Source organism: Sporothrix brasiliensis (genome assembly GCF_000820605.1).
Source record: "Sporothrix brasiliensis 5110 chromosome Unknown Cont15, whole genome shotgun sequence".
Taxonomy (NCBI): domain Eukaryota; kingdom Fungi; phylum Ascomycota; class Sordariomycetes; order Ophiostomatales; family Ophiostomataceae; genus Sporothrix; species Sporothrix brasiliensis.
This window is the reverse complement of record NW_024467134.1, coordinates 571018-596894: the sequence shown is the minus strand read 5'-3', so window position 1 is coordinate 596894 and position 25877 is coordinate 571018. Positions and strand designations below refer to the sequence as shown.

The 25877-nt window shown below is 58.0% G+C and overlaps 7 protein-coding genes across 7 annotated transcripts; 2 read left to right on the top strand and 5 right to left on the bottom strand.

The window, feature by feature from the left end:
• Positions 1–831: 831 nt before the first annotated feature.
• Positions 832–3415, bottom strand: SPBR_05628 (uncharacterized protein; the record flags this gene model as incomplete). The annotated part of the gene is made up of 3 exons (XM_040763891.1): positions 832–973; positions 1095–3260; positions 3348–3415. The coding sequence occupies 3 exons, from the start codon at positions 3413–3415 to the stop codon at positions 832–834; spliced, it is 2376 nt and encodes a 791-aa protein (XP_040621978.1).
• Positions 3416–4592: 1177 nt separating this feature from the next.
• On the top strand, positions 4593–5721 carry SPBR_09211 (uncharacterized protein; the record flags this gene model as incomplete). The annotated part of the gene is made up of 2 exons (XM_040767337.1): positions 4593–5234; positions 5326–5721. The coding sequence occupies 2 exons, from the start codon at positions 4593–4595 to the stop codon at positions 5719–5721; spliced, it is 1038 nt and encodes a 345-aa protein (XP_040621977.1).
• A 192-nt stretch (positions 5722–5913) lies between these two features.
• On the bottom strand, positions 5914–7383 carry SPBR_05902 (peroxin-12; the record flags this gene model as incomplete). Its single annotated transcript, XM_040764165.1, has 1 exon — positions 5914–7383. The coding sequence occupies one exon, from the start codon at positions 7381–7383 to the stop codon at positions 5914–5916; it is 1470 nt and encodes a 489-aa protein (XP_040621976.1).
• A 651-nt stretch (positions 7384–8034) lies between these two features.
• On the top strand, positions 8035–8717 carry SPBR_06188 (thioesterase family protein; the record flags this gene model as incomplete). Its single annotated transcript, XM_040764450.1, has 2 exons — positions 8035–8118; positions 8193–8717. The coding sequence occupies 2 exons, from the start codon at positions 8035–8037 to the stop codon at positions 8715–8717; spliced, it is 609 nt and encodes a 202-aa protein (XP_040621975.1).
• Positions 8718–8893: 176 nt separating this feature from the next.
• Positions 8894–10944, bottom strand: SPBR_05710 (f-box domain protein, cyclin-like protein; the record flags this gene model as incomplete). The annotated part of the gene is made up of 2 exons (XM_040763973.1): positions 8894–10717; positions 10786–10944. 2 exons carry the CDS (start codon positions 10942–10944, stop codon positions 8894–8896), a joined length of 1983 nt encoding a protein of 660 aa, XP_040621974.1.
• A 2063-nt stretch (positions 10945–13007) lies between these two features.
• Positions 13008–16699, bottom strand: SPBR_05530 (c2h2 finger domain containing protein; the record flags this gene model as incomplete). The annotated part of the gene is made up of 4 exons (XM_040763793.1): positions 13008–15000; positions 15067–16191; positions 16249–16523; positions 16625–16699. 4 exons carry the CDS (start codon positions 16697–16699, stop codon positions 13008–13010), a joined length of 3468 nt encoding a protein of 1155 aa, XP_040621973.1.
• Positions 16700–21707: 5008 nt separating this feature from the next.
• On the bottom strand, positions 21708–22621 carry SPBR_06114 (uncharacterized protein; the record flags this gene model as incomplete). The annotated part of the gene is made up of 4 exons (XM_040764376.1): positions 21708–21773; positions 21997–22222; positions 22447–22569; positions 22617–22621. 4 exons carry the CDS (start codon positions 22619–22621, stop codon positions 21708–21710), a joined length of 420 nt encoding a protein of 139 aa, XP_040621972.1.
• Positions 22622–25877: the final 3256 nt, after the last annotated feature.

Here is a 25877-nt window from a genome sequence, read left to right as displayed (position 1 = left end):
CAAGCAGAGGCACGAGGGCAGTAGGCACTTACTGTATGGTAGTGTGCTCAAGCCACTGAGTGACTCAACAGGCCTCGTCTACAGAGGACAAGGCCGAAGTCTTGAGACATGTGCCAGTCCGCTTGGCCAAACCTTGCACCCAGCCAGCCAATTCGGTCATGATGGAGGAAGCTAAAGGGAGCTGTCAAGACATGAGCACACGAGCAGGTGGCCTCTGTAACGAGAGAGCATGGATGCTGTACCCCTGTCTGTCTGTCAAAACCGACGCCGCATCGAGATACCGATCGCTTACATCCGGACTGCCGTTCCTCCCATCATCCTGCTCATGCGGGCTGCTGTCAAAACCAACCACTCGGCTACGATCCCTGAGAGCACATGGCGAAGAAGGAACGAAGACGACACATCACCACGAAATGGAAGCACGTGTGGTAATTGAAGAGATGCCGTTTTTGGCAGCAGAGCCCCTGATTGCCCCTGATTACCGGCATTGGTACCAATGACATGCCTGCAAGTGCATTTACCCCATTTTGAGCTCCTTTCCGGTCCGTTGAACATCCTTCCTCCGTTCCCACTCGTTCCCAAAAAGCAATGAAAAGCTATCCAAAACCCAAAGAAACCCTTGTAGCCCAGAAAAAGAAACCTAGCCCGCCTTCCCGCCGCCTACGTCATATTCAATTCATCCAAAATACAGCTCCTTACAACGCCCCAGCTCACCCGCTCACCCGCACATGCCCAGGCGCGTGTGCCTTTCTGTCTCACCGACGACAACGATACGGCAAGCAAGCTAGGCGCGACGTTCACAAGCACCCTGACAAACGGCATCAGGACTTTCTACAGTTCCTTGACCGGTGCGGGAACCGTCGTCGTGTTGCCACTGTGGATGGTATTGTTGCTGGACGTGTCGGTGAACTCGGCAATGAGGGAGCGACCAACCTGGACAGACTCGGAGGGACCGCGCTGGCGCAGCCAGAATCTATTTCGACACCGTTAGCCCTCTTCGACGCAAACCCAGAAACAGCCAACCACGACCTCGTTTTTGATCACGACGGTCGAGGGGGGGGGAGGGAGAGAAGCAAAATGACAAAATGACTCACATATCTTCCGGCTTGTCCAGGCCCTTAACCGCCAGCTCGCGCGCCTCGGCCTCGACGGCCGCACGCGTAATCTTCTCGGCGTCTGTCACACCGACACCGCCCGTTACGCCCGGGCTCAGCGCCTTCTCGGCCTCGTCCTCGCCCAGCGACTCCGCCAGCGCCCGCTTGCGCAGCGCGAACCGCTCGGCACGTTCCTTTTGCAGGCCGGGGCTGTCGAGCTTCGCGACGACATAGTGCACGACGGCGCGGACGGTGTGGTAGACCTGCTCGGCAAAGATGATGCTCAGCAGCAGGGCCCAGGCCTTGATGTCCCAGGGCGAGTGGTCCGGGCCAAAGGTGTTGCTGCGGAACAAATACACAATGGCGGCACTCGTGATGCTGCCGAGCCACGACAGGAAGCCGAGCGAGGTGAGCCAGGGACCGATGGAGTCGCCGCGCCAGGGGATGGGCCGCTGGCTGCTGACGGCAATCTTCATGGCGTCGGAGCGGGCCTCCACCCAGTTGTTGACGAGGAACGAGCAGGCGGTGAGCGGCCAGACGACGGAGAAGAGCGACAGGTAGCCAAACTGGACAACCATCTCGCGGTAGTCGATGGAGACGTCGTAGACGGCCAGGGTGGCCTCGTCGCGCACGCGCTCGAGGAAGGCGGCCTCCTCGGGCGCGTCCTTGGCCGTGACGTCGTTCTGGCCGCGGTACGCAATCTCCTCGGCGGCCTTGAAGACCTTGCGCTTGACGTAGGGCACAATGGCCTCGGTCAAGAAGTTGACAATCTGCGCGGTCACCGTCAACGAAATCACCTGCTGCGTGAGGCGGTGCGTGTTGACCTGGAAGGCGGCCTTTTGGATGGTGGTGTGGTCGGTGGCCGCAGACCCCTTGTGCGCGCCGGCGAGGCGGTGCGTGACGGCCTGGAAGACGTTGAGGTAGGGCACGAGGACCTTGCCAAAGGGCACGTAGACAAAGGCCGTCAGGAGCACGGGCAGGTAGGAGGTGATGAAGTTGATGACAAAGATCTTTTGCACAAATGCGGCCTGGTGGTCGTCCTGGGTCTCGTAGTTTTCAATGTTGGTCAGCTGCTCGGCAAAGTTGGTCAGGATGCCGGTGAGCAGCGGCAGCAGGACAGTCAGCAGGACCGTGGGCAAGAAGGTCAGGTACTGCTTGAAGGGCCCGTTGTAGAGCTCGGTCATGAAGATCTCGATGGAGAAGCACAGGATGATGAGGCTGCCCAGGACGGCCACGCAGGCGAGCGCAAAGGGCACCTGCAGCAGCTGGTACGACAAGCGGCGGAAGGGCGAGTAGATCTTGACGGTCTCGCCGGTGACGGGGTCCTTGGCCTCGCGCTCGAAGCGGAACTGCGGGCGCGGCAGCTGGATCTGCGAGACGCCGTGGACGCCCCACTGCACGGCGAGGTCGACCTCGCGCTTCTTCCAGTACTCGAAGAAGACGACGGACCACAGGCCGTTGACGGTGGCGTAGACCCACGAGAACTGGCCGATGGCGAGCCAGGCAAAGAAGCCGAAGGCGGCCGGGAACAGCAGGAAGCTAAAGTAGCTCTGCATGAAGCCAAAGTAAAAGGCGACGCGCTCGCCAAACTTGTCGCGGATGGCGTCGAGGTCGGCGGCGTCCAGCATGTACTTTGTGCTCCACTTGCGCAGCCAGGCGCGGTTGAAGGCGTGGTCGTGCAGCGGGAAGATGGACGCGACAAACTTGTTCTGCGCGGCCACGTTGGACTGGCGCGCGCCGGGCCCGCCCTTGGCCGGCGACGCGGACGCGCCGAGCGTGCCCTTGGGCGTGATGCCGGCGCCGCCCTCGGCGCGCGGCTTGCTGATGAGCAGGTAGGCGAGGCGCAGGCGCTCGGCTTCGGAGACGGGCTCGTCGGCAAAGTACGAGTTGTAGTCGACCTCGACGCCGCCCTGGTTCTTGCGGCTGGGCGGGGCGGTGGTGCGGATGCCGTAGAGGTAGTCCTGGAGGCGGCTGCGGTAGATCTGGGCGCGCAGCAGCTTCTCGGAGGCGATCTTGCAGAAGATGAGCAGGGACGCGCGGTCGCCGCCGGGGCGGACCTCGGTGGCAAAGCCGGCGCTGGCAAGGGCCTGGATGACCTGGATGAAGGCGGCCTCGGCCTCGTCACGCTCCTTGGGCGGGATCAAGAAGTGGATCACATAGTCGACGCTGCGGGTGGGAAGCAAAACAGAGAAGAAAGGGAGAAAAAAAAGTTAGATGCGGAGAGGAAGAGTCTCGGGGACGCTGTGGACATACTGGAAGTTGTTGTTCAGCTCTGGCTTGTCGGCGGCACCCGGGCCGTAGATGTCGGAGATGGTGGCCATGGTGAGCGGGTAGCTCGCCCAGAGCGTCGGCGGGGCAGGCTGGAAGCACGAGGGACACAGCCAATGCTGGCGAAAGCAACTGCAAGTCTCTCGAGAGAAGAAGCGTCACGAGAAGAAGAGATGAAGCCGAGGAGACAGAGGGGTCGCCTCGAGGAGGGACAAAAGAAGCTGCAGGAAGGGCGGCGGCCGAGATAGTTTTAGGTGCAAGGCGGGAGTCGAGAAAGGATCATAGGAATGCTTGCTACAGGACGAGAGGTGCTGCCAACCTCGATGCCGCGTCGCAATGAGGAAGAGTGAAGAAAGGAAAAGAGAAAAAGAGGAAAAGAGAGGAAGCAGAAAAAGCTCGATCCAAGACTCCAACTGTGCAGGAAGGAGCTCAGGTGTGTGGGCCTTGGCACAAAAGGCAGGACGTCACCAGCGAGACTTACAGCTCCTGCCATGTTGCTGGCCACTACGTACGTAAGGCAGGAGCAGCCCCGCATGTCGGCCAATCAGCCAAGCCAATGCGCGCCAGCTGGACGGCGGAAGCTGCTAAAACTCGATGGACGGCTCCACTCCCGATCCTTTCATACGATGTAGCGACAAAGATTGGGATAAGGGGCAGAAGTTGGACGGCGGCGCTAGGAAGACGGTGGGACGGATTCAGCTGACATGGCAGAGTGGAAAAAGTACAGTGTAGGACGACTGGAGGAGAAAGAAGAACATGCGTCATAGTAATTGTGAGCTCAGAGGGCAGTTGCCTTGTATTGGCCCGTGCGCTGAGAGCGGGTAAAAGCTTGGCGTCTGCGCAACAGCGGAAGGACACAACAGCACGATCCGGGAAGGCACCACTGGCCATTGGCACGGAGGGTTCGTTCCTGCCTTGGAGCTTGCCTGTGGAAAGCCGTTGAAGGTTGTTTCGCACGGAAAGTGCGTTTAAACGAGGGCCAGAAAAAGAAGCAGCGACTCAGCGACGGCTTCACAGTTGGTCCCACTTTATTCGTCCCGGTAGGGCCTCTCGGCCTCTGAAAGGACCAACCAAATACCCCACTATCGCCAACGTCGTCGGCTTAAAGAGCAAAGCCAACAGCATAAGACTCACCTGCCATTGACGTCGACATATTGACGTCGACTTACCGTTGGCACCCCGCCGCCTCAAACCACCCATCTGTAGAGTTGACACAGCCCTCAAACACACATGAGCTCGTCGCTGCTCGTGCGCCTCGGGCTGCGGCAGAGCAGCCCCTGGGAGCCGCCCACGCTGCTCGACCGCCTGCTCGCCTCGCCCATCCGCGCGGCCGCGCACTACCTCTACGCCTGGATCGTCGGCGTGCGCGGCTGGGCCACGCGGCGGCACTTTCTGGACGCGGCCGAGGCCCGGGCCACGCCGACCATCCGCGTCGTGTGCATCTCGGACACGCACGACCAGATTGTCCCGGACATTCCGGACGGCGACCTGCTGATCCACGCGGGCGACCTGACGGACCACGGGCGGCCGGCCGACCTCCAGGCACAGCTGGACTGGCTGGCGTCGCTGCCGCACCCGCACAAGGTGGTGGTGTGCGGCAACCACGACAGCTGGTTTGACCCGGCCGCGCGGGTGGCCAAGGGCATGGCGGCCGACGCGCCGGGGCCCCGGTTTGCCGACAACATGCACTACCTGCAGCACGAGGCGCGCACGCTCCATTTTGCCAACGGGCGGTCCCTCAAGGTGTACGGCGCCGCCGACATCCCGCGGTGCGGGCCGGACTCGTTCAGCTACCAGTACGACCGCAGCACGCCGCCCTGGCAGGGGCTGATTCCGCCCGACGTCGACATTCTCGTCACCCATCCGCCTCCGGTAGGTCATGGTCGTCGTGTGCTGTTGCGCTATTTGTATGGTTTAGTGTTTTTTTTTTTTTTTTTGGTTTTTTTTTCGCTGACGTTGCAAGCGCCACCATCTCGACCTGGGCCTGGGCTGTGCCGGCCTGCTGGCCGAAGTCTGGCGCGTTCGTCCGCCGCTGCACGTCTTTGGACACGTGCACTGGGGCGCAGGCCGCCAGCTCGTGTTCTGGGACGAGACGCAGCGGGCGTACGAAGTGCTGACCGAGGACGGCAACGAGCTCGGGCAGCCGTTCCGGGAGGAAAGCCTGGGCAGCCGCCTGGGCTACCTCGGCCGGCTCGTGGCGGCGGCCACGATGGCGACGGTGCTGCTGCCCGTGTGGCTGTTTGCGCCCGACATCCTGGCGGCCGAGGGCCGGGGCGCGAGCTCGATCCTCGTGAACGCGGGCCAAATGTACGGCAACTCGGGCCGCCTGGGCAACAGCGTGCAGGTTGTCGACATGTAAGTGCGCAGGGTCGGCGGGTGGGCATGTAAATTGCTTCTTTATAGTACAACATGGACGACTGGGAACGGGACAAGGAACATGACAAAAAAAGAAGAAAACAAAATGATACCCATTATGAGAAAAAACGCCTGCCAATGCTTGTATATGTACACGTCCAAGACCTGATGTATGTGCTCGTTTCCCCTTCCACCTCTACACCATCAACCGCCGCAGGCCCTCGGTGCCGCCCAGGACACGGCGGCCCGTCACCGCACACCGCCCCTCGCCGCTCTCCCACCGGTCCGCCTTGTCGGCCATGAACGCCTCTTGCTTGTCGTGCTGGCCCGCCACCCACTTGTGTATGCAGATATAGCAGTAGACGACGCCCGTCTGGCACACCGTCGGCGTCGTCATGGCGTCGCAGCAGATGGGGCAGAGGGCCGAGTCGGCGGGCGCAGGGACCGTGTAGATGGGGCGCAGCGACGGCTTGGCAATCGGCGCGCGGCGTGCGAGGTCTTGTTCGGTGGGCGCAGCGTCCGGGCCCGCCTCGTCGTGGGCCGCTGCCGTCGCTGCCGTTGCTGCCGTTGCTGCCGTCGTCGAGGGAGTCGCCGTCTCGTCGACGCGCCACGACGGCTCCTTCTTCAGAATGCCCTTGCGGCCGATGCTGCCCGTGTTGGAGGCACTGCTGCTGCTACTGCTGCTGCTGCCCGTCGCCGTCGCCGCGCTGGTCCCCGCAGACACAGACTTGGCACCACCTCCACCGGCGGGCAGGCCGGCCGACACGGGCGGCGGCAGGTCCAGGCTGGCGGCCGCCTTGAGCGACAGCTGCTTGGCAAAGTCCGACGCGTGCCACCACTCCAAGAACTTGAGCGCGAAAATGCTCGCCGGCAGCACCATGGACAGGCCGCCCAGCAGGCGGCTCCCGACGGACCGCGGCGTCGACGACGTCGACTGCCGCTCGGCCAGGTCGTCCATCGCCCGGTAGTCGGCGCCCGTCATGCGCCGCACGCGCGTGCCGACGAGCCACAGCAGCGGGCTGGCGTAGCGCGAGCCGTCAAAGAGGTAGGCGAGGTGGAACGCCAGCACGGCAAACCCGTAGGCGGCGTGCACGCTCGGGTACACGTGGCGCAGGAACCAGCGGGCCGCGTGCTGCAGGCGGTCGCGCAGGGTCGGGCGGGCGGGCAGCCGCTGGTAGGCGGCGCCCAGGCGAGCGCGGGGCGCGTCGCGCTCGTAGGCGTCGTCGAGCTTGCGCTTGAGGTAGGGGACGCCGACCACGACGCCCAGGTTGCGCCAGAGGTCGGCGCTGCGGCGCAGCTGCAAAAACGTGCGCACAACGGCGGGCGTGCCGGCGGCGGCGCGCGGCACCTCGCTGCTGGCGGCACGCAGGCCGCCCTCCAGCACCCGCTCTCGCTTGAGGCCGTAAAAGTGTTCGGTGAACGTGCCGCCCATCGTCTGGAGATAGTAGTGCTCGACGACGAGCATGGCGAGCGCGTAGAGCTCGTCAAACGAGTTGAGCGCGCGCAGCAGGTAGCGCGGGTAGCGCTGCGTCGCAATGGTCAGCAGATACCGCAGGGTCGGCGGCAGCAGGCCGTGCAGCTGCTGTTCGGAGAGCAGCTCAAACAGCGACGGCTTCTGCTCGTCGACCATGGCGGCGTTGGCGTCCATGGCGGCGTTGGCGTCCATGGCGGCGGCGCGGGTGTCGTGTGTGTTGGGGACGTCAGTCGTCGGAGAGCCGGAGATGGGGATGCCGTTAAGGATGGCGTATGTGGCGAGTCTCGCGTCGGATATCGTGTCGTATTTGTTGGAGTGAAAAGTGTCGATGCAAAATGGATCGTTTGGTGTCAGATGTGAAGTGCAGCGAAAGCGAAATGGCAGGTGCGTTCACACGAATGGACCCGCTAGGTAAGCGCGACCGAGCAATGCGGGAGCGTAATTGCCGAGGCACGAATTGCTGCCAAAAGCTGGGGTGGCATTTAGCGCTGCCGGCACTAGCACCTGCCATTCAGGCAAGTCAGCACTGTTGAATCTGTAGGGGACTCGCTGACTCCCTGTATCCACTGTAATATCGTATGAATCGTGCTGTAAATTGGAGCGCTACAGGGGACAACCTGACTTGGAAATACTCCGGGCGGAAGTCGGAGTAAAGATAGCGGAGTCCTTTAGCATCCCCAAATTCCGACTCTATCTTCTGGGGACGACGTTGCGCCTCAGCGAGTCGACGAAACAAGCTGGCCGCGCCGACGCCTTCGTCACGGTGTTTAATTCTTTCATTCTTGGATTACGTTCTTTCGTCTCGTCCGCGTTCACAGCCAACTTGCCTCCATCACCGCAGCCATGGCCGGCTCCAAGATGACCAATGCCGAGCGCATCTCGAAGCTGCTGGAGATGATTTCCGGGCTCGAGAGTGTAGGCATCAAGGTGGGTGCACGTTCTCCTGTTCGAGCAAGCCAATGTGGCAAGACACGATCAAACACGTCGACTGACACAGCGAGGACTTCATGTCGTCCTTCCTCCCGCACTTGACGCTCGTGTCGGCCGACGACTTTGAGACGGCCGCCAGCCACCACCACCCGCCGCGGATCGTGTTCGGCTACTCCGTGCAGCCGGAGCACTGCAACCGCATGTACAACATGCACGGCGGCGCCACGGCGGCGCTGTTTGATTTCTGCACCAGCCTGGCCTTGGCGCTGGCGCCGTCGTCGCCCCAGGCGGATGCCGCGCTTGCCAGGGACAACAACGACGACGACAACGACGACAACGACGACAACGACGAAGAGGAGCTGATCAAGTCGTGGCGCCGGCTCGGCGTCAGCCGGACACTGAATGTGACGTACGTGCGGCCGGCCCCCATGGGCCTGGCCGTGCTGGTCGAGTGCGAGCAGGTGCACGCGGGCCAGCGGCTGTCGACGCTGCGGGGCGTGCTGCGGCGGGCCCAGGACGGGGCGGTGCTGGCCACGTGTGAGCACGGCAAGGTGAATTTGGATCCGGACAATGTGCCGAGGCCGAGCAAGATATAGACGGGAGCGGGAGCGAAAGACGCGGACTAGACGTTCTGGACGTTCTCGACGTTCTGGAACCTGTGCGCTGTATGGGTATCTATATACAAAAAGGCCGGCCATCCAATGCCACGTTCTACGACTCCATCGTATGTCTCCCATCTCACATGATCAAACCAAAAAGTGCTGCGCCCACGTTACACGGCAAACGGCTGTTCCTCCTCCTCCTCCTCCTCCTCGTCGCTGTCCCACATGGCAAGATTGCCGCCCAGCTCGTCGACAATCTGGAATTGGGCCTCCACGTAGGCGCCCAGGGGCAGCTCCAGGTAGGTGTAGAGGTGCCGGGGTTCCTGGAAGGCCGGAAAGAAGCTGACGGGCTGCTGGTCGTCTTCGCTGGCGCCGTCAAACACACCGTCGTCGTCGTCGTCGTCGTCGTCGTCGTCGTCGTCGTTGTTGTCGTGACTGTGGTTGTCGTCGTCGGCGGCTGCGGCCGTCATGCTCCGCGTCGTGGGGCCGGACGTTCCTGCCGCAGCGCCCTGGTCCGCCGGACGCGACCGGGCGGCCACATTCAAGGCATTGGTGCTGTGCAGCAGGTACATAAACGACGGCACCGTCCCGCCAAACGGAAAGCCGTTGAAGCCCGGCGGACTGGCCGGCAGCGGCTCCACCTTCTTGGCATGCACCTTCCAAAACGCCGTCGGCCCGCAGGGGCCCCGCCGGTCGAAGCCGGCGTCGAACCAGTTGCCGAGCACGCCGCGCCCCGAGCGCCGGCCGCCGACCTGGATGCCCTCGCTGCGCCAGCGGGGGTGCCCGTCAAAGGTGGAAAACGTGGTCCAGCGGACGTGGCCCTCCTTGGTGGTGCGGACGGTGCCGTAGAGGCCCGAGTTGGCATTGTCGTCCCAGGGGCTGTCGACGCTGTGCGACATGCCGTGGAAGTGGACGACGGGGAAGTCCGGGTGGGTGTTGTCGTACATGCCGTCGTCGACCGCGGGGCTGCTGGCCCGCTGCCCCGCGCTGTCCGCTTCGTCTGGTTGCGGCCGCCCATCGCGCCATTCGATTCGGGTCACGTGGATCTCCATGACAATCAAGCGCAGCTCCTCCTCGGACAGGAACGGCGGCCGCGGCACGTCGTCCGGCACCGGCACGTTGTTGGGCTGGTCGTCTTCCTCGGGGAAATTGAACCGGAAGAAGTCCGAGTAGTCCAGAAAGCTCACCAAGCGCATCCACGTGCCCGTCACGCCGTACGGGTCCTCCGCATCCAGCGGCACCGTGTCGTCCGGCAGCGCGTCCATGTGTGCGTTGGCCACCAGCGGCCGGTAGCTGCCCGGCGAGCTGCCCTGGAACGTGCTGTTCCAGTACGCCGCCACGACCCCGTACCGCAGAAACCCCTTTCTCATAATGTTGGCGCGCAGCACAATCATGATGGCCTCGACCTTTTCCCAGTCCACCCGCCCGGACCCGTCCGCCATAAAGGGCCCCCAGAGGCTGGCCCGCGTGTACTCGCGCATGTCGTACACTTTGCTGACGGCAAACGGGTACGCATCGGCCGCCCGGTCGGACGCCACCACGTACTTGAGCAGCACGGCACCCAGCAAGCAGTGCAGCTCGGCGCTCGTCTGGTGGTGGGCCTGCGGCGTGGCCGGGAAGGTGAGTGCGGCGACTGGATGGGACGACGATGTCGACGCTGCTGTCGACGCTGCTGTCGATGCCGGCGGCAGCCCTGCCGCGGCGGCCGTGTTGCGGATCCGGTCGTAGAGAAACGACCGGCAAAAGAATGCCTCGTAGTTGCGGCGGCCCTTGATGAGGCGGGCGAGCCGGCGGGCGTTGCGGTGGGTCCGCGTGCTGAGGTCGACGCCGCCCTTGGTGGTCTCGCAGGCGACGCCCAGGTACTGCTTGACCAGGCGGGCGACGAGGTCGAGCCCCGTCTCCTTGGAGGTGCTCTTGCTGTGGCAGATGCTGCGCAGTCGCCGGAAGTCAACCATCTCGCGCTCCCAATTGATATCCGATCTCGCCGGTTTGTCCTGTGGAGCCGATGCGATGTTAGTCAACTTTCGAGGCAGGGGACAAGCAGCGCTCGCAGAGGACGCACAAAGTAGTTGCAGTAGACGAGGCGGTGCAGCTGGCTGTTGCCCTGCACGTAGCTCTGCATGGATTTGCTGGCCAGGCTGACAGACAGCAGGTCGAGGGGCGATACATAGCTGAGAATGGCGGTGCCCACCTCTAGGGGCAGGTCGGAGAGGAGTATCATCGCGCCGATGGTGTCGGAGGCGTCGGTGGTGAGAAAAAAGGCGTAGGGGAATAAAATATCGTGGGTTTGTAATACAGCGCCGGCCGATAACGGTGGCCTATGCGGCGGGCAATGAGGCCAGCGGCGGAGCTGCGACAATTGGAAAGCCGTGTATAGCGTAGCAGTCTGCGTCGTGTGGCGTCGTGCCACGGGTTAGAGCTTTCGGTGTTCGTTGTACAGAGAAGGAAATATTGACAGAAAGAAAAAAGGATGCCCTGAAGATTTACGCCTGCGTTTAGGATGACCGGATTGGCCGGGGCAGGAGCGTCTTCGGACAGTTTTAGATTTGGGGCAGGAGCGATTACGACGTAATATTGGGGTCGATTGCAAAAGGAAGGCGTGAGCCGTTGAAAGGCGGGGCAGAGAAACGTGCAACAGGGGGAACCGGAAAAGGGAAGTGACGTTCTTCAGGATCCCGGCGGAGCATCCAAACGTGTTATAAAAAGGAAAGAAGTGAATGACAAAGTAGAAGGGGAGGGAAACGTGGGAAGGTGCGACCGGGGTTCACAAGCACCACTGATTAGCCTTTTTGACGTAGCGCCACTGACATGTGTGGGGAAGGCACGATGGTTCGGAAACGCGAGCCACCACAGTATTGGGAAAGTGCGAGCACAGCGGCGGATGACGACAGAATAAGCGGCTCAGGCAAGCATATCCACGCGACCTGTAGATTCGGAGAGGGCGGTGGCCGCGAGGAGAACACGAATAACTGCGATACTGCGCGGAGACAGCCCGTAGGCACAGCTCTAACGCCGGACTGGGACTGGGCACTAAGCGCCGCAGCGGCCAAGCGAGGGAAAGGATTTAAATGGAGTTAACATCTGGGGAAAGAGAAAGCGACTGCTTCTCACACAAGAAAAAAGACACAACTGGGAGACTTGGCTGGGAGATATTCTTGAAGGCGGCGACCAGTCCTCTCAATTCTACTGCTGTCAGCCTCACGTTGGTCTCTAGAAAAATAAAAAACGCTCTCGGCCGGCTAACACGGACGAGGGCATCCGCGCCGATGCGTCGTACAACAAAAGAATCGTCAGTGAGACAACGCCAACGTCATTTACACGGCCCCCAAGTCCCTTCTCACATTGTAAGATACAAACAGAAACCTACTAGCCCACCGATTTCAGTCAGTGGGTGGGTGACTCGAGAGACAAGCGGGCATCACAAAGCCGGTGTTGGTGATTATAAAATACGGACTGTTTCCACAAGACCAGACCAGAAGCCGGTCGTCTTTATTAGGCACGTTTTGCATGTCGCAGTGTGAAGTCACACAACGGTTCGCCTGCTCCTGATTCGGGCGCCTGTAATGACATATGTAAAAAGCCCAGAAGACGTTGGGAAGATCCGTCATGTGCATCACTCTTGATCTGGACCGGATCACCAAACTGCCTTGTAGTCAGCTTGTGCAAGGATCGTCATCAGACGTTGTATGGTTCGTTAAGAGTTGTTCTCGTGTGATTTTGGTCCGGCAAATTTTGTTAAAAAATATATATATATATAAAAAAGAAATTCATAATTTACTTATTTGTTTTGCAAACATTTAATTATTTGCCAGCCCATTTACAACAAACAAAAGCTAACACTGGTGTAAACAAATTTCCAGCATATATTAATAATACACTCAAATTTATTTCAGATTGACTTGCCAAAATATTAGGTGAAAACCATGAGTTTTTATGTTTCCTCTGATGTATAAAGGGTATGGGTATATGTAAAACATAGAACAGAAGTGTGTGGCGAGAATGGAAGACATCATAAAGACAACAAAAGAAACAAAAAAACCAACACAACATTAGAATAATCATCAGATAACCAAAACAAAATGTACGGTGTGCCCAGCCTCTGTCTCTTCACCACCACTCCCCTTTTTAACCGCCCCAGAGTTTGTAATGCCGTTCCAATAGTCCCTTTTTTGATGCCATCCCCCTACCTCCACCCGCTCCTCGGGCAGTAAAAGTGAATTAGAATGCGTGTATATCGAAACAAGAGAAAGAAGGTGCAAACCAAAGGCAAAAAGCCCCCCCGCTCTACTCCATCTGCCCCATGTTGAGCTGGATGCAGTTGCCCAGCAGCGCGGCGCCCTCGTGCAGGAGCTCCCACCGCGCGCGGCTAAAGGTGCTCTGCAGCACCAGCAGCAGCGATGTGTTCTGGTTCATGCCGCGCTGCGCCTTGAGGTCTTCGGGCGAGGCGATGCTGCCGAACCGGTGCAGGTACTCGCGCATCTCCCGGACCTGGTCGGCCCACGTCGAGGGCACGGGGGTGCTGGGCGACGCGCCCTCGACGGCGTAGCCGTAGCTCCAGACGACGAGCGCCGCAAAGTACAGCACCCAGGGCCGGTTGAGCAGCACGTCGTCCCGCGCCGAGTAGGTGGATTCTTCACTTTCGGATACCGCCGCAGGCGTGCCGACACCGCCGCCGCCGCCGCCGCTGCCGTTGACGGCCGCAGCCACTTGCAGCGGGCTGTTGCCCTCATTGCGCAACAGCACGGAGCACAGGAACTGGATGGCGTAAAAGGTCGCGTCGCGCGCCTTGGCCGTGGGCGCCCAAATGTCCTTCATGCGCCGCTTGACCGTGGCCAGGTCCGGGCTGGCAATGGCGCGGCCAAGCAGCCGCTTGGCCCGCGCATACACCTGCAGGTCGACCACGTCGACGTGCGTGGCCATGTGCGCAAGGTGGTGCAGGACGACGCGGCTTTCAAAGACGACATTGACGTCGCTGTCGCTGTCGCCGCCGGCGCCCCCGCTGTTGTACGCATACGGGTCCACGGCTTGCCCGCTGCTGTCGCGGCGCCGCAGCGACTTGTCGTAGTCGCCCTTCCACGAGTCAAAGGCGCGGTTCAGCGTCCCCCGCCACTTGTCGCGGCCGCCGAGGCCTTGCGAGCCGCCCAGCGAGTGGACCTGCAGGTCGCGCTGGTGCATGTGCCAGGCGACGCTGAGCAGGCCGGCCATGAGGATCGTGCGGCCAAAGGCGTTGGTCTTGACCTCGGCGCCGCTCAGCGTCTTCTTGATGCCTTCCAGAAACGCAATCGAGCGCGTGCCCTCGGACGCGAGCTGGGCCTCCGCCCGCGTCACGTCCATGCCGCTCGTCGCCTTCCACAGGCGGTCGTCGCAGGGCAGCGGCAGCCGCATTTCGTGGGCGACCATGACGGTGGAGTGGCCAAACATGGTGCCGTGGATGGAGTCAATGACAAAGGCCGCAAAGGCGGTGCGGCGTGTTGCCTCGTTGGTGATCCAGTTGTTCCACCATTGGTCCTGCGTGTAGATGCCGCCCGAGGTGGACGAGTGGCGCGAGGTATGGTCCTTGTCGCTGCCGTCGACGCGCGGGTTGGGCGGGGACTCGGCGGCGGTCTTGCCGATAAGGGAACGGCCACGGCGCATCAGCGTAATGGTTGTGGCGTGGTGGATGTGGGCGCGCTCGTGCAGTTCCCGCGTTGAGAACATCTTTTCGTACAGCTCGAGCAGCAGCAACGTCTGGAAGACCCAGAGCTTGGCAGGCGGGCGGAAGTTGGGGTCCATGAAGAGCTCCCAGCGCAGGTGCCACGCCAAAAAGTTGGACAGCTCCGCGCCCGCCTTGATCGTCTCCTGGTTGTGGGACTTGTCGAGGCATGCGGCGCCAATGATGATGATGGCAATCAGCAACAGGTCGGGTGCAAGGTCGGGCGAGAAGGTCGGCTTGTGCAAGATGGGCACCTGGTCGCTGAAATGAATCCAATACGACACAATGTACGCCTGCATCATGTGGCGGCTGAGCATGTGCGAGTCGTTGGAGCGGTCGCCATCAGTAATAAGATCGTTGCGGCGGCCAATGGGCGTGTGGCCGGTCTCATGGAAGCGCTCCTTGATGAGCTCAAACAGCTCTTGGCTCTTCTCCTCCGACAGGAAGGACGAGCCTGGCAGATCTTGGTCGACCAGGTTGGTCACGGACATGACCTGCTGTGGAGCCGCGGGGAAGTATCCTTGCTGCGAGATGTCGTTGCCAGGGTAGGCAATGCCATACCGAGTCGGGACGTCGCCATAGGCACTTGATGGGGATTAGCACTTGGATGTCACAATGAGCAGTACGCGAATTGCAGAAGGGGGCGCTCACCTTTGGTAGTTTAGCATCGGAGAACCTTCGGTGGGCGTATTGTGGAACAGATAGAACATGAAATCGTCGGGAAGAATGCCGACGTGCGGGGACTTTTGCAGCACGTCGGCACCGAACATGGTCATTGTGTTTGGCATGGACATTTGGTCTAGCATCATCATTTCACTGCCCGACTGTACAGGCATCGCATCGTAGTCACCGTGAGCCGCGGAGTAGTGCGGGTTGTTGTTATTGTTGTTGCCGTTGTTATCGGGCGTCGTGGGCAATGCGGCGCCAGCGGCGGCCAGAGGATCGCGGGTGACGGTGGTCGGCGTATGTGGTGCCGAGCCGGGGATGGTCGAATTGGTGCCGTTGTTGTTGTTATTGTTGTTGGCTGCGGTGGCGGTATTTGGCACGAAATTGGATGGCGGAAGGTCAAACGCAGGGAAATTTTGCGTCGCCACAAAGACAGAGGTCTGCGGCGTCGCGGCTGGATGGCTGTTATTGTGGAAGCCACCGGCGGGGTGCGAATGCGACGGCTGATGCGGCTGGGCGAGCGGAATCGTGGGGGACATGGCGTCGTACATGTCGCTGTTCTGGGTACTGGCTGGCCGCTGGGGGATGGCGGGCGACCGATATGTGGGCCGGAGTCTCTGGAGGGTTGAGGGCGTCTGGGCGCCGTGGTTGTGGTGACCGTATATGGCATTCTGGTGGTCCTGAGCGGCGTGCGCTTGCGCATGTGTATAGTCGCCTCCTCCTGGTGCCGGAGGGAAGCCGTTCGAGAAGCTACCGGTGGGTGTGCCGGACAAGGGCGAAAAGGGCATGCTGTTGTTGAAGGCCGAGGGCGACAAGTCCATCGGACCACCGCTCGTCTGAATTTTGTGTCCTGCTGGGGCGGCCGGGCGGCGTGGTCGAAGGCTCTCGGGCGAAGTCGAGCCGGGCCCACCGACAAACGGAGTGCGCGGTTCCTGAGGGGCTGGCGAAGACAGCCCTGGCAGAGGGTCCTTGCGGTTCAGCGACGAGCCCTTGGCGGTATGGCGGTCTCGGTGTCGATTACAGAGATCGAGTCGCACAAAATGCCTTTCGCAGCCGGGAAAGTCACACATGTAAATCTGCTTCGGCGTGTGATTCAACTGATGTCGGTGGCTGTCACTGTCAGTAGGGACTCGACACATTTGGGAGGGTAGCCTGCAAATGACGTACAGATGCTCGGCGCGCGAATAGCTCTTGCCACAGCCCGAGTGCGGGCATTCAAACTTTTTGTCAAGGCCTTTGCGGCTCCGTCGGCGCTTACGGGCCGGCCCGTCGGAGTTGGACGAGTTGTCGGCATTGTCGGCGTTCTCGTTGTGATCACCATGGTCCCCATTGGCCTCACCATCGCCGTCGCCCAGCGTGTCACTGACACTCTCCTCCTTGTCGTGCGAGCCGTGGGATCGGCTGCGATGCCGCCCGCGCTCGCGTTCCTGTTCCTCGTCCAGCTTGAGGTGGGGTGGGGTGGGCTCTTGGGTGGTGCTTGTTTTGTTTTTGGAATGGTCTTGGATTTCGAGCCGTCAGCGGATGGCTTTGTGCGCGAAACAACAGCCAGCCGCGATGGCGGTTTGTTGGTCTCCGGATGGCGTGAACCAGTGGACGGGGATGCTATGAGGGACGTCATTCCTTTCTGTGTTTTGTCTTTCTATGCTGTATGTGTCTCTGTGTGATTCTTCCCATGCGGGGGAGGGAAAGACGGCAGTGCGCCTGTCGATGTTTTGTCTTGGCGGACGGAAGAAACAGACACACGGCCGGTAGGCGACACGAGAGGTAGGTGAGCGGAGACAACAAGAACAGGTGAATCGGAAGGATGACAGGAGAAATTGAGGGGAGGGCAAGGTTGTGCCAGTTAAGACAAGCAGAAATGAATGAAAGAACGAGAATGGCGGGCGGCGAACTGTCAACCAGAGCTTGGGGACAAGCTGGGAGCACGACGTTTGACAGGGGGCAAGGTGTAACGAAAGAAAAAGACAAGCATGACAGGAGACAAGAAAAGAAGAGGGTGCTGTGCGCGACCGTGCAAGATTGGTTACGCAGGACGAGTTAGTCAGGCAAATCCAAAAGTCTCGCGGGGAAAAACACACGAAACGAACAGGTCGCGGTCAAGAAGCAAAAAGGCCGTCCCAAAGTAGAAAGTGAAAAGAGAAAAGATGAGTCCCTGTCAAGTTGTGCGTGGGGGTTAAAATGGATGATATAAAACGGCGACGACTAAGACGAAGGACGGAATGTGTGAAAACGACAGCCGTGCGTTCATGGGCCGAGAAACGTGTATAAAAATATAGAAACGGACGAAGTCGTGATGGTCGTCGATCAAGATTAGAACTAGTGCGGCCGTCTGTGTCAAAGACGTGGCATACGAACAAGTGTGCTCTTGTTCTTGTTTCTGTACTTTCTCTTAACAACACTCTCCCATACCAATTGGGTGAGGGCTCATGAGAACATGACTGGCTGTGGTGGTTCCGTGGTCTGCCGGCGAGGGACGGTAAACCAAAAGGTCGTGAGGCGGGACGAGAAGGTGTACACGATGCTGTAGACGGGCATAGGTGTACGGCGTCGGATGCGCTTAACGGAGAGGTAGGCTTTGTGGTGAAGGCACGGACTTCTCGAGGTCTTGGGGATCGCTAGACGTCGAGTACTGCTCCGTGCGTGGGAGACGTGATATTCAACAGGCCAACAATGGAAGCGACACAGAGCTTCGCGTCAGAACCTGTGCGCAAAAGAGCGAGAGGTCAGTTGGGTGAGGTGGCAGAATAGAATATCCGGGAAAGAGAAGAAGGGGGAAAAGGGAAAAAGAAAAGGGAAAAAGTGATAATAAAAAGCAAGAGAGAAGGGTAAAAAAATTAGAAAGAGGCACAGAAAAGGCAAAACATGGGAAATGGAAAGAAGACGGTTGCTGCAAACGACCAGGGGGGTGGATGGAGGATGAACACAGGACCGATGTATGGGTGCACCGAGCAAGAGGTGGTATTAATGCGGTGCCGCCTGTTGCGGCAAAACAGAGATTTGGAGAGAGACAGAGGCGGGCGCCACTAGTAGAGAACACTCGAGGCTTCACGGGTGCACGATATTGGTTGATCAGGCCAGGCTGTGAAAACGGCCGCAAGCAAAACGACTTCGTAGAAGACTCGAGAGGCAACAGAACGGACAAGAGAACGTTCGCCCAGGAGGAAACGAAGCGCAGAGGGGAATGAGGAGCAGGAAGAAGCGGAGGAGGGGGTGTGTGATGTGTCGCGAGGAGGCTAGAGGGGGTGGACCAAGCGCTGCTGAGGCGGACTAGTGACAATAATAGCGCGAGGGCAATACGGAGGAGGAGAGAGGACAAGGGCAGACGGAGTACGCCGTGTGTGGCACAAAGTGAAGGTATGCTGTTTGATGATATATTTCTGTTGTTTTGTCGCGGCGAGGTGAGTACGTCGTAACTAAACATATGCGCATGGAGGAGGCGAGTGAGTGTGGTGGTGGTGAAGGGGCCTGCAGGCGAATGTGGCCATGTGTGCACGAGACGACTTGGTGGCGTGTGCGTTTTCTTGCCTCTTTTCCGTTTTTTTTGTTGTTGCAGTTTTTGCGGTTTATGCAGTTTTTGCACTTTTCGCAGTCTTGCCCAAGATTGGCTGAAGCAAAGCGAGGGAATTACTCGCCAGGCAGTGGGAGGATGCAGGACGGAAACAAAACTGGAGACTGTGTTGGGCGAAAAGGCAGATGAGAGTACAATGAAACGACAAGGCCACGAAATGGAAGAAGGCTGCAGAATGCAAGAGACGAGACCCTCGTAGGAACGCGGATCCAGAGAGTGAAAGGAGAAAGGGGAAAAAGTGTCGAGGATGCAGCCCCGGTGTCTCCGCCCGAACCGCACAGTTACAGGCTTTGTGCAGCTTTTGTCACTCTTTTTTGCCCCACAGCAGGGCCGGGTAGGGGTGAAATGCATGTTATGCCTGTGGTCTATGGTTCTGGTCACAGTGGATGCAGAATATGAAGTGCGGTTGCGGTTTTGGCTTGTGCCGTGCAGGACACACCCCGAAGCGGACCAGGCATGGTCGATCGGTTCCAGAGAGGACGAAAAAAAAGAAGAAAAAGGTTGCGGCTGATTGGCCGCGTGAACGGAAAGGAGAGGGGAACAGAGCAGGGATGGCAAAGCTGGTCCAAAAGAAATGCGAGAAAAGAAGAAAAAAAGGAACAGATACTGTCAAAAGACACAAGTGAGGAAAGAAGGGACGGAAGAGACTCGAGCAATTCTGTTCTCGAGGATGCAGGCGGTATGGAGCAAAGTAAACAAAGACGACCTTGCACCCGAGACAAGTAAAGTGACACCGCACAACGCTATGAGATGGGATGGAAAACAAACGAAACAAAAGAGACCACAGTATGTCGTAATTTACTCCACGAATCTATACTTACTCAGTAGTGGCGGGCTGACGCGGGCAGGACGAGGATGCGAGGGAGGGGACGAGGGGGACTTGGAAGGATTTGGCGTGGAGCTACCGACGGGTGGTGATCTTGTTAGGTGTGGGCCGAGGCGGAGGGGCTATTTTGTGCTTGTCTGGAGGAGGATGTGCGTTCGGGCTGCTGGCCTGCTGGCGTGTTCGATGGCGTGGGAGGTATTCACAGTGGGACAAGATGTTGACGAGGCGAAGGTCCAAAAGAAAGCGTCCGGATTTCCGTTGACTGTTTGACGATGGAAAGTCTCGGGTGAGACGGAAGCCGGATGTGATGTGTAATGTGGAAGATGTCCAAAATGGAAATATGCCGTCCTGTTGAATACAATGGAAAAAAGAAGAAAAGAAAGAAAGAAAAAAAGGAAGAAGAATGACCCCCAAACAACTACCGCCGTTCCAGGGCAGTGGTTCAGGTCAACCGGCGAGCAGTTGCTGCCCGTCGGACGATGAGAGCAAGAACGAAGCGAGACAAGGAGAAACGGAGAAAAAGGGCAAAGAGCGCAGAGGAACCGGGGGAGTAGCTGGCTGGCCAAAGAAAAACGCTAGACGGGCGACAGCAGGGGACAAAGGAGACGGGCACGTCGTACTTTGTATCTTACCTCCGTACACCACCCGGCTTCACCTTTCTGTCTATTGTTCTGCCTCCTTCTGGCTTTGCTGGGGTTTTCCAGTCCTTTTGTGCGCAATCTGGGGTCGATCCAACAAAACGTGGGATGCAGGGCAAAAGGAAAGCAGGGGCGCGGGGGAGAAAGAAGGAGAAAGGAGGCGATGGGCGAGCTGTGTTTGGCAGCTCAGCAGGCTTACACGACAGGACGACGGAACGACAGCACGACAGCACGAAGAGCGGCCGAATGCCGTACGCGGGGGTCCTCAGTCGTTAGTAAACACAGCAGATGTCGAAAGAGACCCGGCGTGGGGATGGAAACAAGACGCTGGGAAAGATGAACGACGGGCGGCGTGGGGGGGTTCTTTGCCTTCGTGGGAGGCGTCCTCGGCGACAGGAGAGACAGATGAGATGGACGTGGAAAAACATGGGGAGACGATGGGGGCTTGGGGACGAAGTCGACGGTGGCGGCAGTGCTAAAGAAAGACGAAAGGCGGAAATGGAGGGGGGTGGGGGGGGGGGGTCAGAGGAAGAAGGGGAAAGCGGAACGACAAATGAGAATTGGGAGAAAGCGAGAAAGACGGGGGTGGGCTGACCAGGACAGGGGTATGCGTCTTTGTAAAAAAAGGGAAAGAGCGAAAAGGGACAGGGGTGTGGAAAGAGTGAGCGAGGTGGAGAGACACGAGAGAAGGAACGAGACGCGGGCAGGGCAGGAACGGCTTGCGAAGCCGTTTACCTTGTTGGGCCCAGCTCCGGGACTCCAGGAGGCCCCCAGTCCACATCTTACGACGAGAGGAAAGAGCGATGTCCAAATGAGGTGCCGCTTTCCTGTTCAGGCTGCGACATCTTCATCGCCTGCAAGCCCATCGGCCTCGCTCTTTCCTCTTCTTGCCATGATATTTCATTGTCCTCGTCAGGCTTTATTCTTTTGCTTCACGCGCCTGCCTCTTTTCACTTTCCCCGCTCTGAGGTCCCGTACATGCTAGCCTGCCGCCAGCTAACGAGACAAGGCCCCACAGACTACTCGAGGAAAGAAGACTACTGAATATGTACTTCCGTACTGAATGTCCCCGTAGCCAAGCTAGTAAAGGCCAAGACCCCAGACTTGTCAAGATAGGACGCAAGGGATATACGACTTCGACAGCTACGCCGAATTGCAAGTGTGAGGGTCATGTTGTCGGGTGAGTGAACTCGTCAGAAGACCTCTGTGGGAAACATCTCCGTGTGGAGTCGAGTAACAAGTAAAAAGAAGGAAAGATGAAAGTGGATTTTCGAGTGAGAAGCAGCTGCTTCGAAAAGCAAAACCAGCATCGATCACAAACGAGTCCCTTTCAGGTCCTTTCTTATTTCCAGTTCGGCTTGCCCCGCTGGCTAACAGGAAAAACCGGGCCCTGGCGCCTATGCGTGTTTTGTTGTCTTTGGGTTGGGTTATTTATCTGTATGTCGACTCTGTACAGCCAATGGTGGATTTAGCGAATGCGCGGAACGAGTAATTAGCATCGTTTAACGAGCCAAGCTCTTTTTTTCGCGAGTTCTTTCTCTTCTTTCTTTTTCTGTTGCTAAAACTTATTGATTTTAATTTCCCCTTTTTTGACCTACTCGCCTTGTTTCCCTGTCTTCGTCAACCCTTTGGGGGCCAACGCAATGAGCAGCGCATGGGACTGAAACGTAGAAACGGAGAAACCCGTGTATTGTGAGTTTGCGAGCATAAACAGGGGGGTGCATACAATAGTGCAGTCGAGTGGCGAGCAAGATAAACAATCACAGGAAGCAAAGAAGAAAATGGACAAAATAGAAAAATGTAGAAAACAGCAGAAAAAAAGGAAAGAAATTGACCATCGAAACGATAGCGATCTGCAGCATGTTAGACCCGTTTCCGCCTACGCCCGTGATGGGCAGGACCAGTCCCTTGGGAACGTGATGAGGAAATGAAGCAAGAAACCCCAGACCGGTCACCCACATCGTCGTTTCGCCTTGTGACTCGAAGAAGGAAGCGGCATCTACTGCCCGAAAAACAAAACCGCTTGCCACCAGCGCCGACCTGCTGGGACTGCCGTGTCGCCTGGTGATGACGATACGGTACGATACGATATGGTATGGTGCGTGCGACCTGGCCAGTAGGAACAGAAAAGGGGCCGTGTGGCGTGACCAGTGGCTTGGGATTGGGACGGAGACTAGGCGTGGGATGGCCTTTTTTCCTTCGGAAAAGGGAAAGGGAAAAGGGAAAGGGGAAAGGGGGAGAGGGAAGAGGGGGTGTGAGAAGAGCGAGACAGGGAACAGGGGAGACGAGGAAAAGAAAACAGGAGGCCAAAAAGAAAAAGAAAAAAAAAAAACAATGAAGACGGGATCAGAGTGATGTGCATCTTGACGTCCTCGGAGATGTTCTCGCCAATGTCGTGCCAAGGGCTTTGTTTCCGGAGCAAGACCAGCGAGATGAGGGTCGACGAGATCCACGAGCTGAAAAATAAGGGGGAAAAAAAGACAAAAAGTGCAGTACCTCACACAACATTGTCAACAGCAATAAAAGGGTACCGCAAAGGCAAATGGCTCGTCCAGATTCGTGGTGTCCATATGATACGAATACAGTGCCCAGGTCCGATGCGGCTTCTGACTCGCCAGGCTCTCCCAAACAAACTATTACGTACACAAACCCAGCCCTGGGTCGGCAATGGTCCGGTTCGCCTCATTTTGCTCTATGTTGCACTGAATGTTTTTTTTCTTTGCCCTCCTGGAATGAGCATGCGACCGGTTTCCTTGTTTGTAAAACTAAAGACGAAAGCTCGACGCCGTGCAACATAGTCTTGTGATGTGAGGATTAGTTCTGGCTAGATATACTCCATACATGACGATGGTAAGGTACAGCATGCACGATATATGTTCGGAGTACTCCGTCCATACCAACCTTGACAGACGTTTGCTTGGCAAGAGTTGCACATCTTCACCGACTCACCAACTTCTGCATCTTGTTTGCCTCCTCCCTTTTGTCTCTCTGCATCTCGCCCCCCGCGTCTTTTCCGCCACGCCGAAATTGTGACAGAAGAAAGACAAAACATGCAGCTTCTCACCTTTCGGGATCGCCATTTCTGCGCTCCCCGTCTATCCAACGCCGTGCAGTTTTTCAAGCACTCCATGTTGGTGCAGTGTGTGCCCGCATCCTCTCCTTGTCTCTGTGCTCCGAGTCTCCGTATTCACACCGCTGCAATGACAATGCGACCCCCGCGAGTTTTATTTCCCAGCCACTCCGCTGTTATGGGGTAAGTGCATCGTCGGAATTCAAAATCCAATGCAAGGGGTCTCTAAGGAAACCAGCAAGTCGTCCCCCTCCCCGTCTCAACTCCGCACACCGACTTCGATGTATCTGTACATTTTCTGCACATTTCTGCACTGGGCACTGGGCACTGGGCACTGGGCATTGTTCCTCCTCCATATTATCTGCATGCGCAAAAAGATGGGGGCGGGGGTTGCACTGCTAGTAAGAACAACTCCTGGAGAGAGCGGGGGTCATCTCTCCTCTTCAGTCTTTGACGCGCTCAACAGGGAGCAATACAGAATACGTACAACGTAATTTCGATTGGTTTTGGGTTTGCTTATTTTTGAATAGCACATTAGAATATGTAATACATCGTAGACTACCGTATGTTTTATGGCCCAGTACGACTAGGAAACTAGAATATGCCAAAACCCATCTTTCATGCTGCTGTCCTGCGTATGGTCAAGCATCGAAATGTAACCCAAAATAGTATGGCATCTGGGCTGAGAGTCCTTGTGTCGTCGGAGGTTTGGCGTGGCGGAGGCCCAGACAAAGGCACTAAAGCACTAATACGAGCACACCGCGCTAGTGGTGTTGGTCACCGACACGGACGGCACTCCACAGGCCACAGCGCCTGTTAACAGAAAATGCCACTAATGTCAGCTTGCTAGCAGCCCCGTCAGCAGCTTCGCCCCGACGCGCCCTGCGCCCGATGGACATTTAGCACAAAGCTTAAAAGGTCCTGGGTACGATTCGTATTCTTGTGTGTGCTGCATTGTGTTTTGTCATGATATGCATCGTACGTGAGCTCGAAGTACGGTATCGTGTCATATGTTTCGCTGTTGACAGGCGATACAGCATGTCGACGAGCCCGCGTGGCCATTGTTTCAAGGTGGCATTCACGGAGCACCGGATCGACGGAGGAGACAAGAGAGGCAGAAGTACTCCGTAATGTGACAAACTTGGGGCTGACGGGCCGCTGCACTGCCGTCTCTTGGACAGGAACGTCGTTCCATTTCTCGCTGTTTTTGTCTGGTGTAAGACCGCTCTGAAAATGAAAAAATAAATAAATAAATAAAAATAATGGGAGTTGGATGCTGGCAAAGTGCGGTCTGCAACATGCAGGTTGACTTTAAACATGGTTAAGGACATTCGTACGACGTGCATCCTTCATTGTTTAGATTCGGCAGCTACCCAACAGTGGCCATGATGTTGCATTTTCAAACTAATGCCTGCCGGTTGAAAAATTTCGCTGGCCAGACCACACTTGTCAGAAGTTTGGATACAACAGAACCCAATACGGAGTATGGAGAACACAACCTAGCACTTTTGAAGCGTACAACTTCTGCCAAAAACGACACCGAGGGCAATGGGCGGTGTGGTAAGCGGCGTGCCGGTACGACGTAAACAGTTGAGAGGACGGGCGGTTGCGAAATGGCCCCAGCGGTAATTCGTATTGCCTCTCATCTTGCACAATGCTGGTTGTTTTGTTCTCCCCCCATGATGTCGTCTCGAGAGACTGGACAAGACCAGCCGGTAGCCCTGCGCTGTAATTAACGGGACTGGAACCACTGATAAAGTCGTCTCAGGAAAGGGGTGCATGCCCTAATGCGAGGGGCCGCAGGTGGCCAGCCCATCACCAAGACGGAGTATGTCGAGTATGGAGAAGCCTTTCTTTGTCGTTGCGTTTCAAAAATGACGCTTTCGAGGCCGTTTCTCGTTCTCATTTTCGTCCTCGCCTTGCTGTTTGATGTGGATCTCTTGCTGGCATCAGCTCCATTACTGTTGCAACACAAGATGGGGTTGTGCGGTCGTGGCGATGTGGGTTGTGTGGATTGCGGGAGTGAGCGGAAACAGGCGCCAACGGGCAGACGAGGAGACCAAGAGACCTAGAGACCTAGAGACCTAGACCTAGACCTAGGGCAGGGTTTTGACGAGTCGTCAGGCCAAATCTGCTTTTCTGTTTCTGTGAGCGTCTTTTCATTCCATCGTCTTCTCGAATTTGTCTCATGTGACCATTTTGAAGTGCTCTGATTTGGTGACGCTTTTCCCCTCATGCAAGCGAGGCCAGCTCAACAAAGTGTCGATTCTTCCCCCGTCCCGCAGGGCAAGATGCACAGGGCGTGCAGACGTGAAGGGAGGGTGCAGTGCGTGCTGCACTGCACCGCACCAGCATGCATCCCCCATCTCATCTGCAGGTCGACGAAAACGTCCAGACAGGGGCAGCGGGGGGAGCTGGAGAGCGGGGGTGCACGAGCGTTCAGAGGCTGCTCACTGACAGATGGACAGCACACGACACGAGGTTGGGGGAGAGGGGAAGAAAAAGTGAGGAGCAAATGAAATTTGTGGCAGTACTGGTGCGTTCGAACCGTCGCCTTGCGTCGCTGTGCAGGCGGGTGTGCATTATGCATCGCGTCGAGTGGACGGGCAGATGCAGGCGTGCTGGGCGTGCTTTGTGGGACGCGATGCAAGCCGGCGGCCTTGGAAGGAGACGATCGATGTCAGCCAGCGGGGA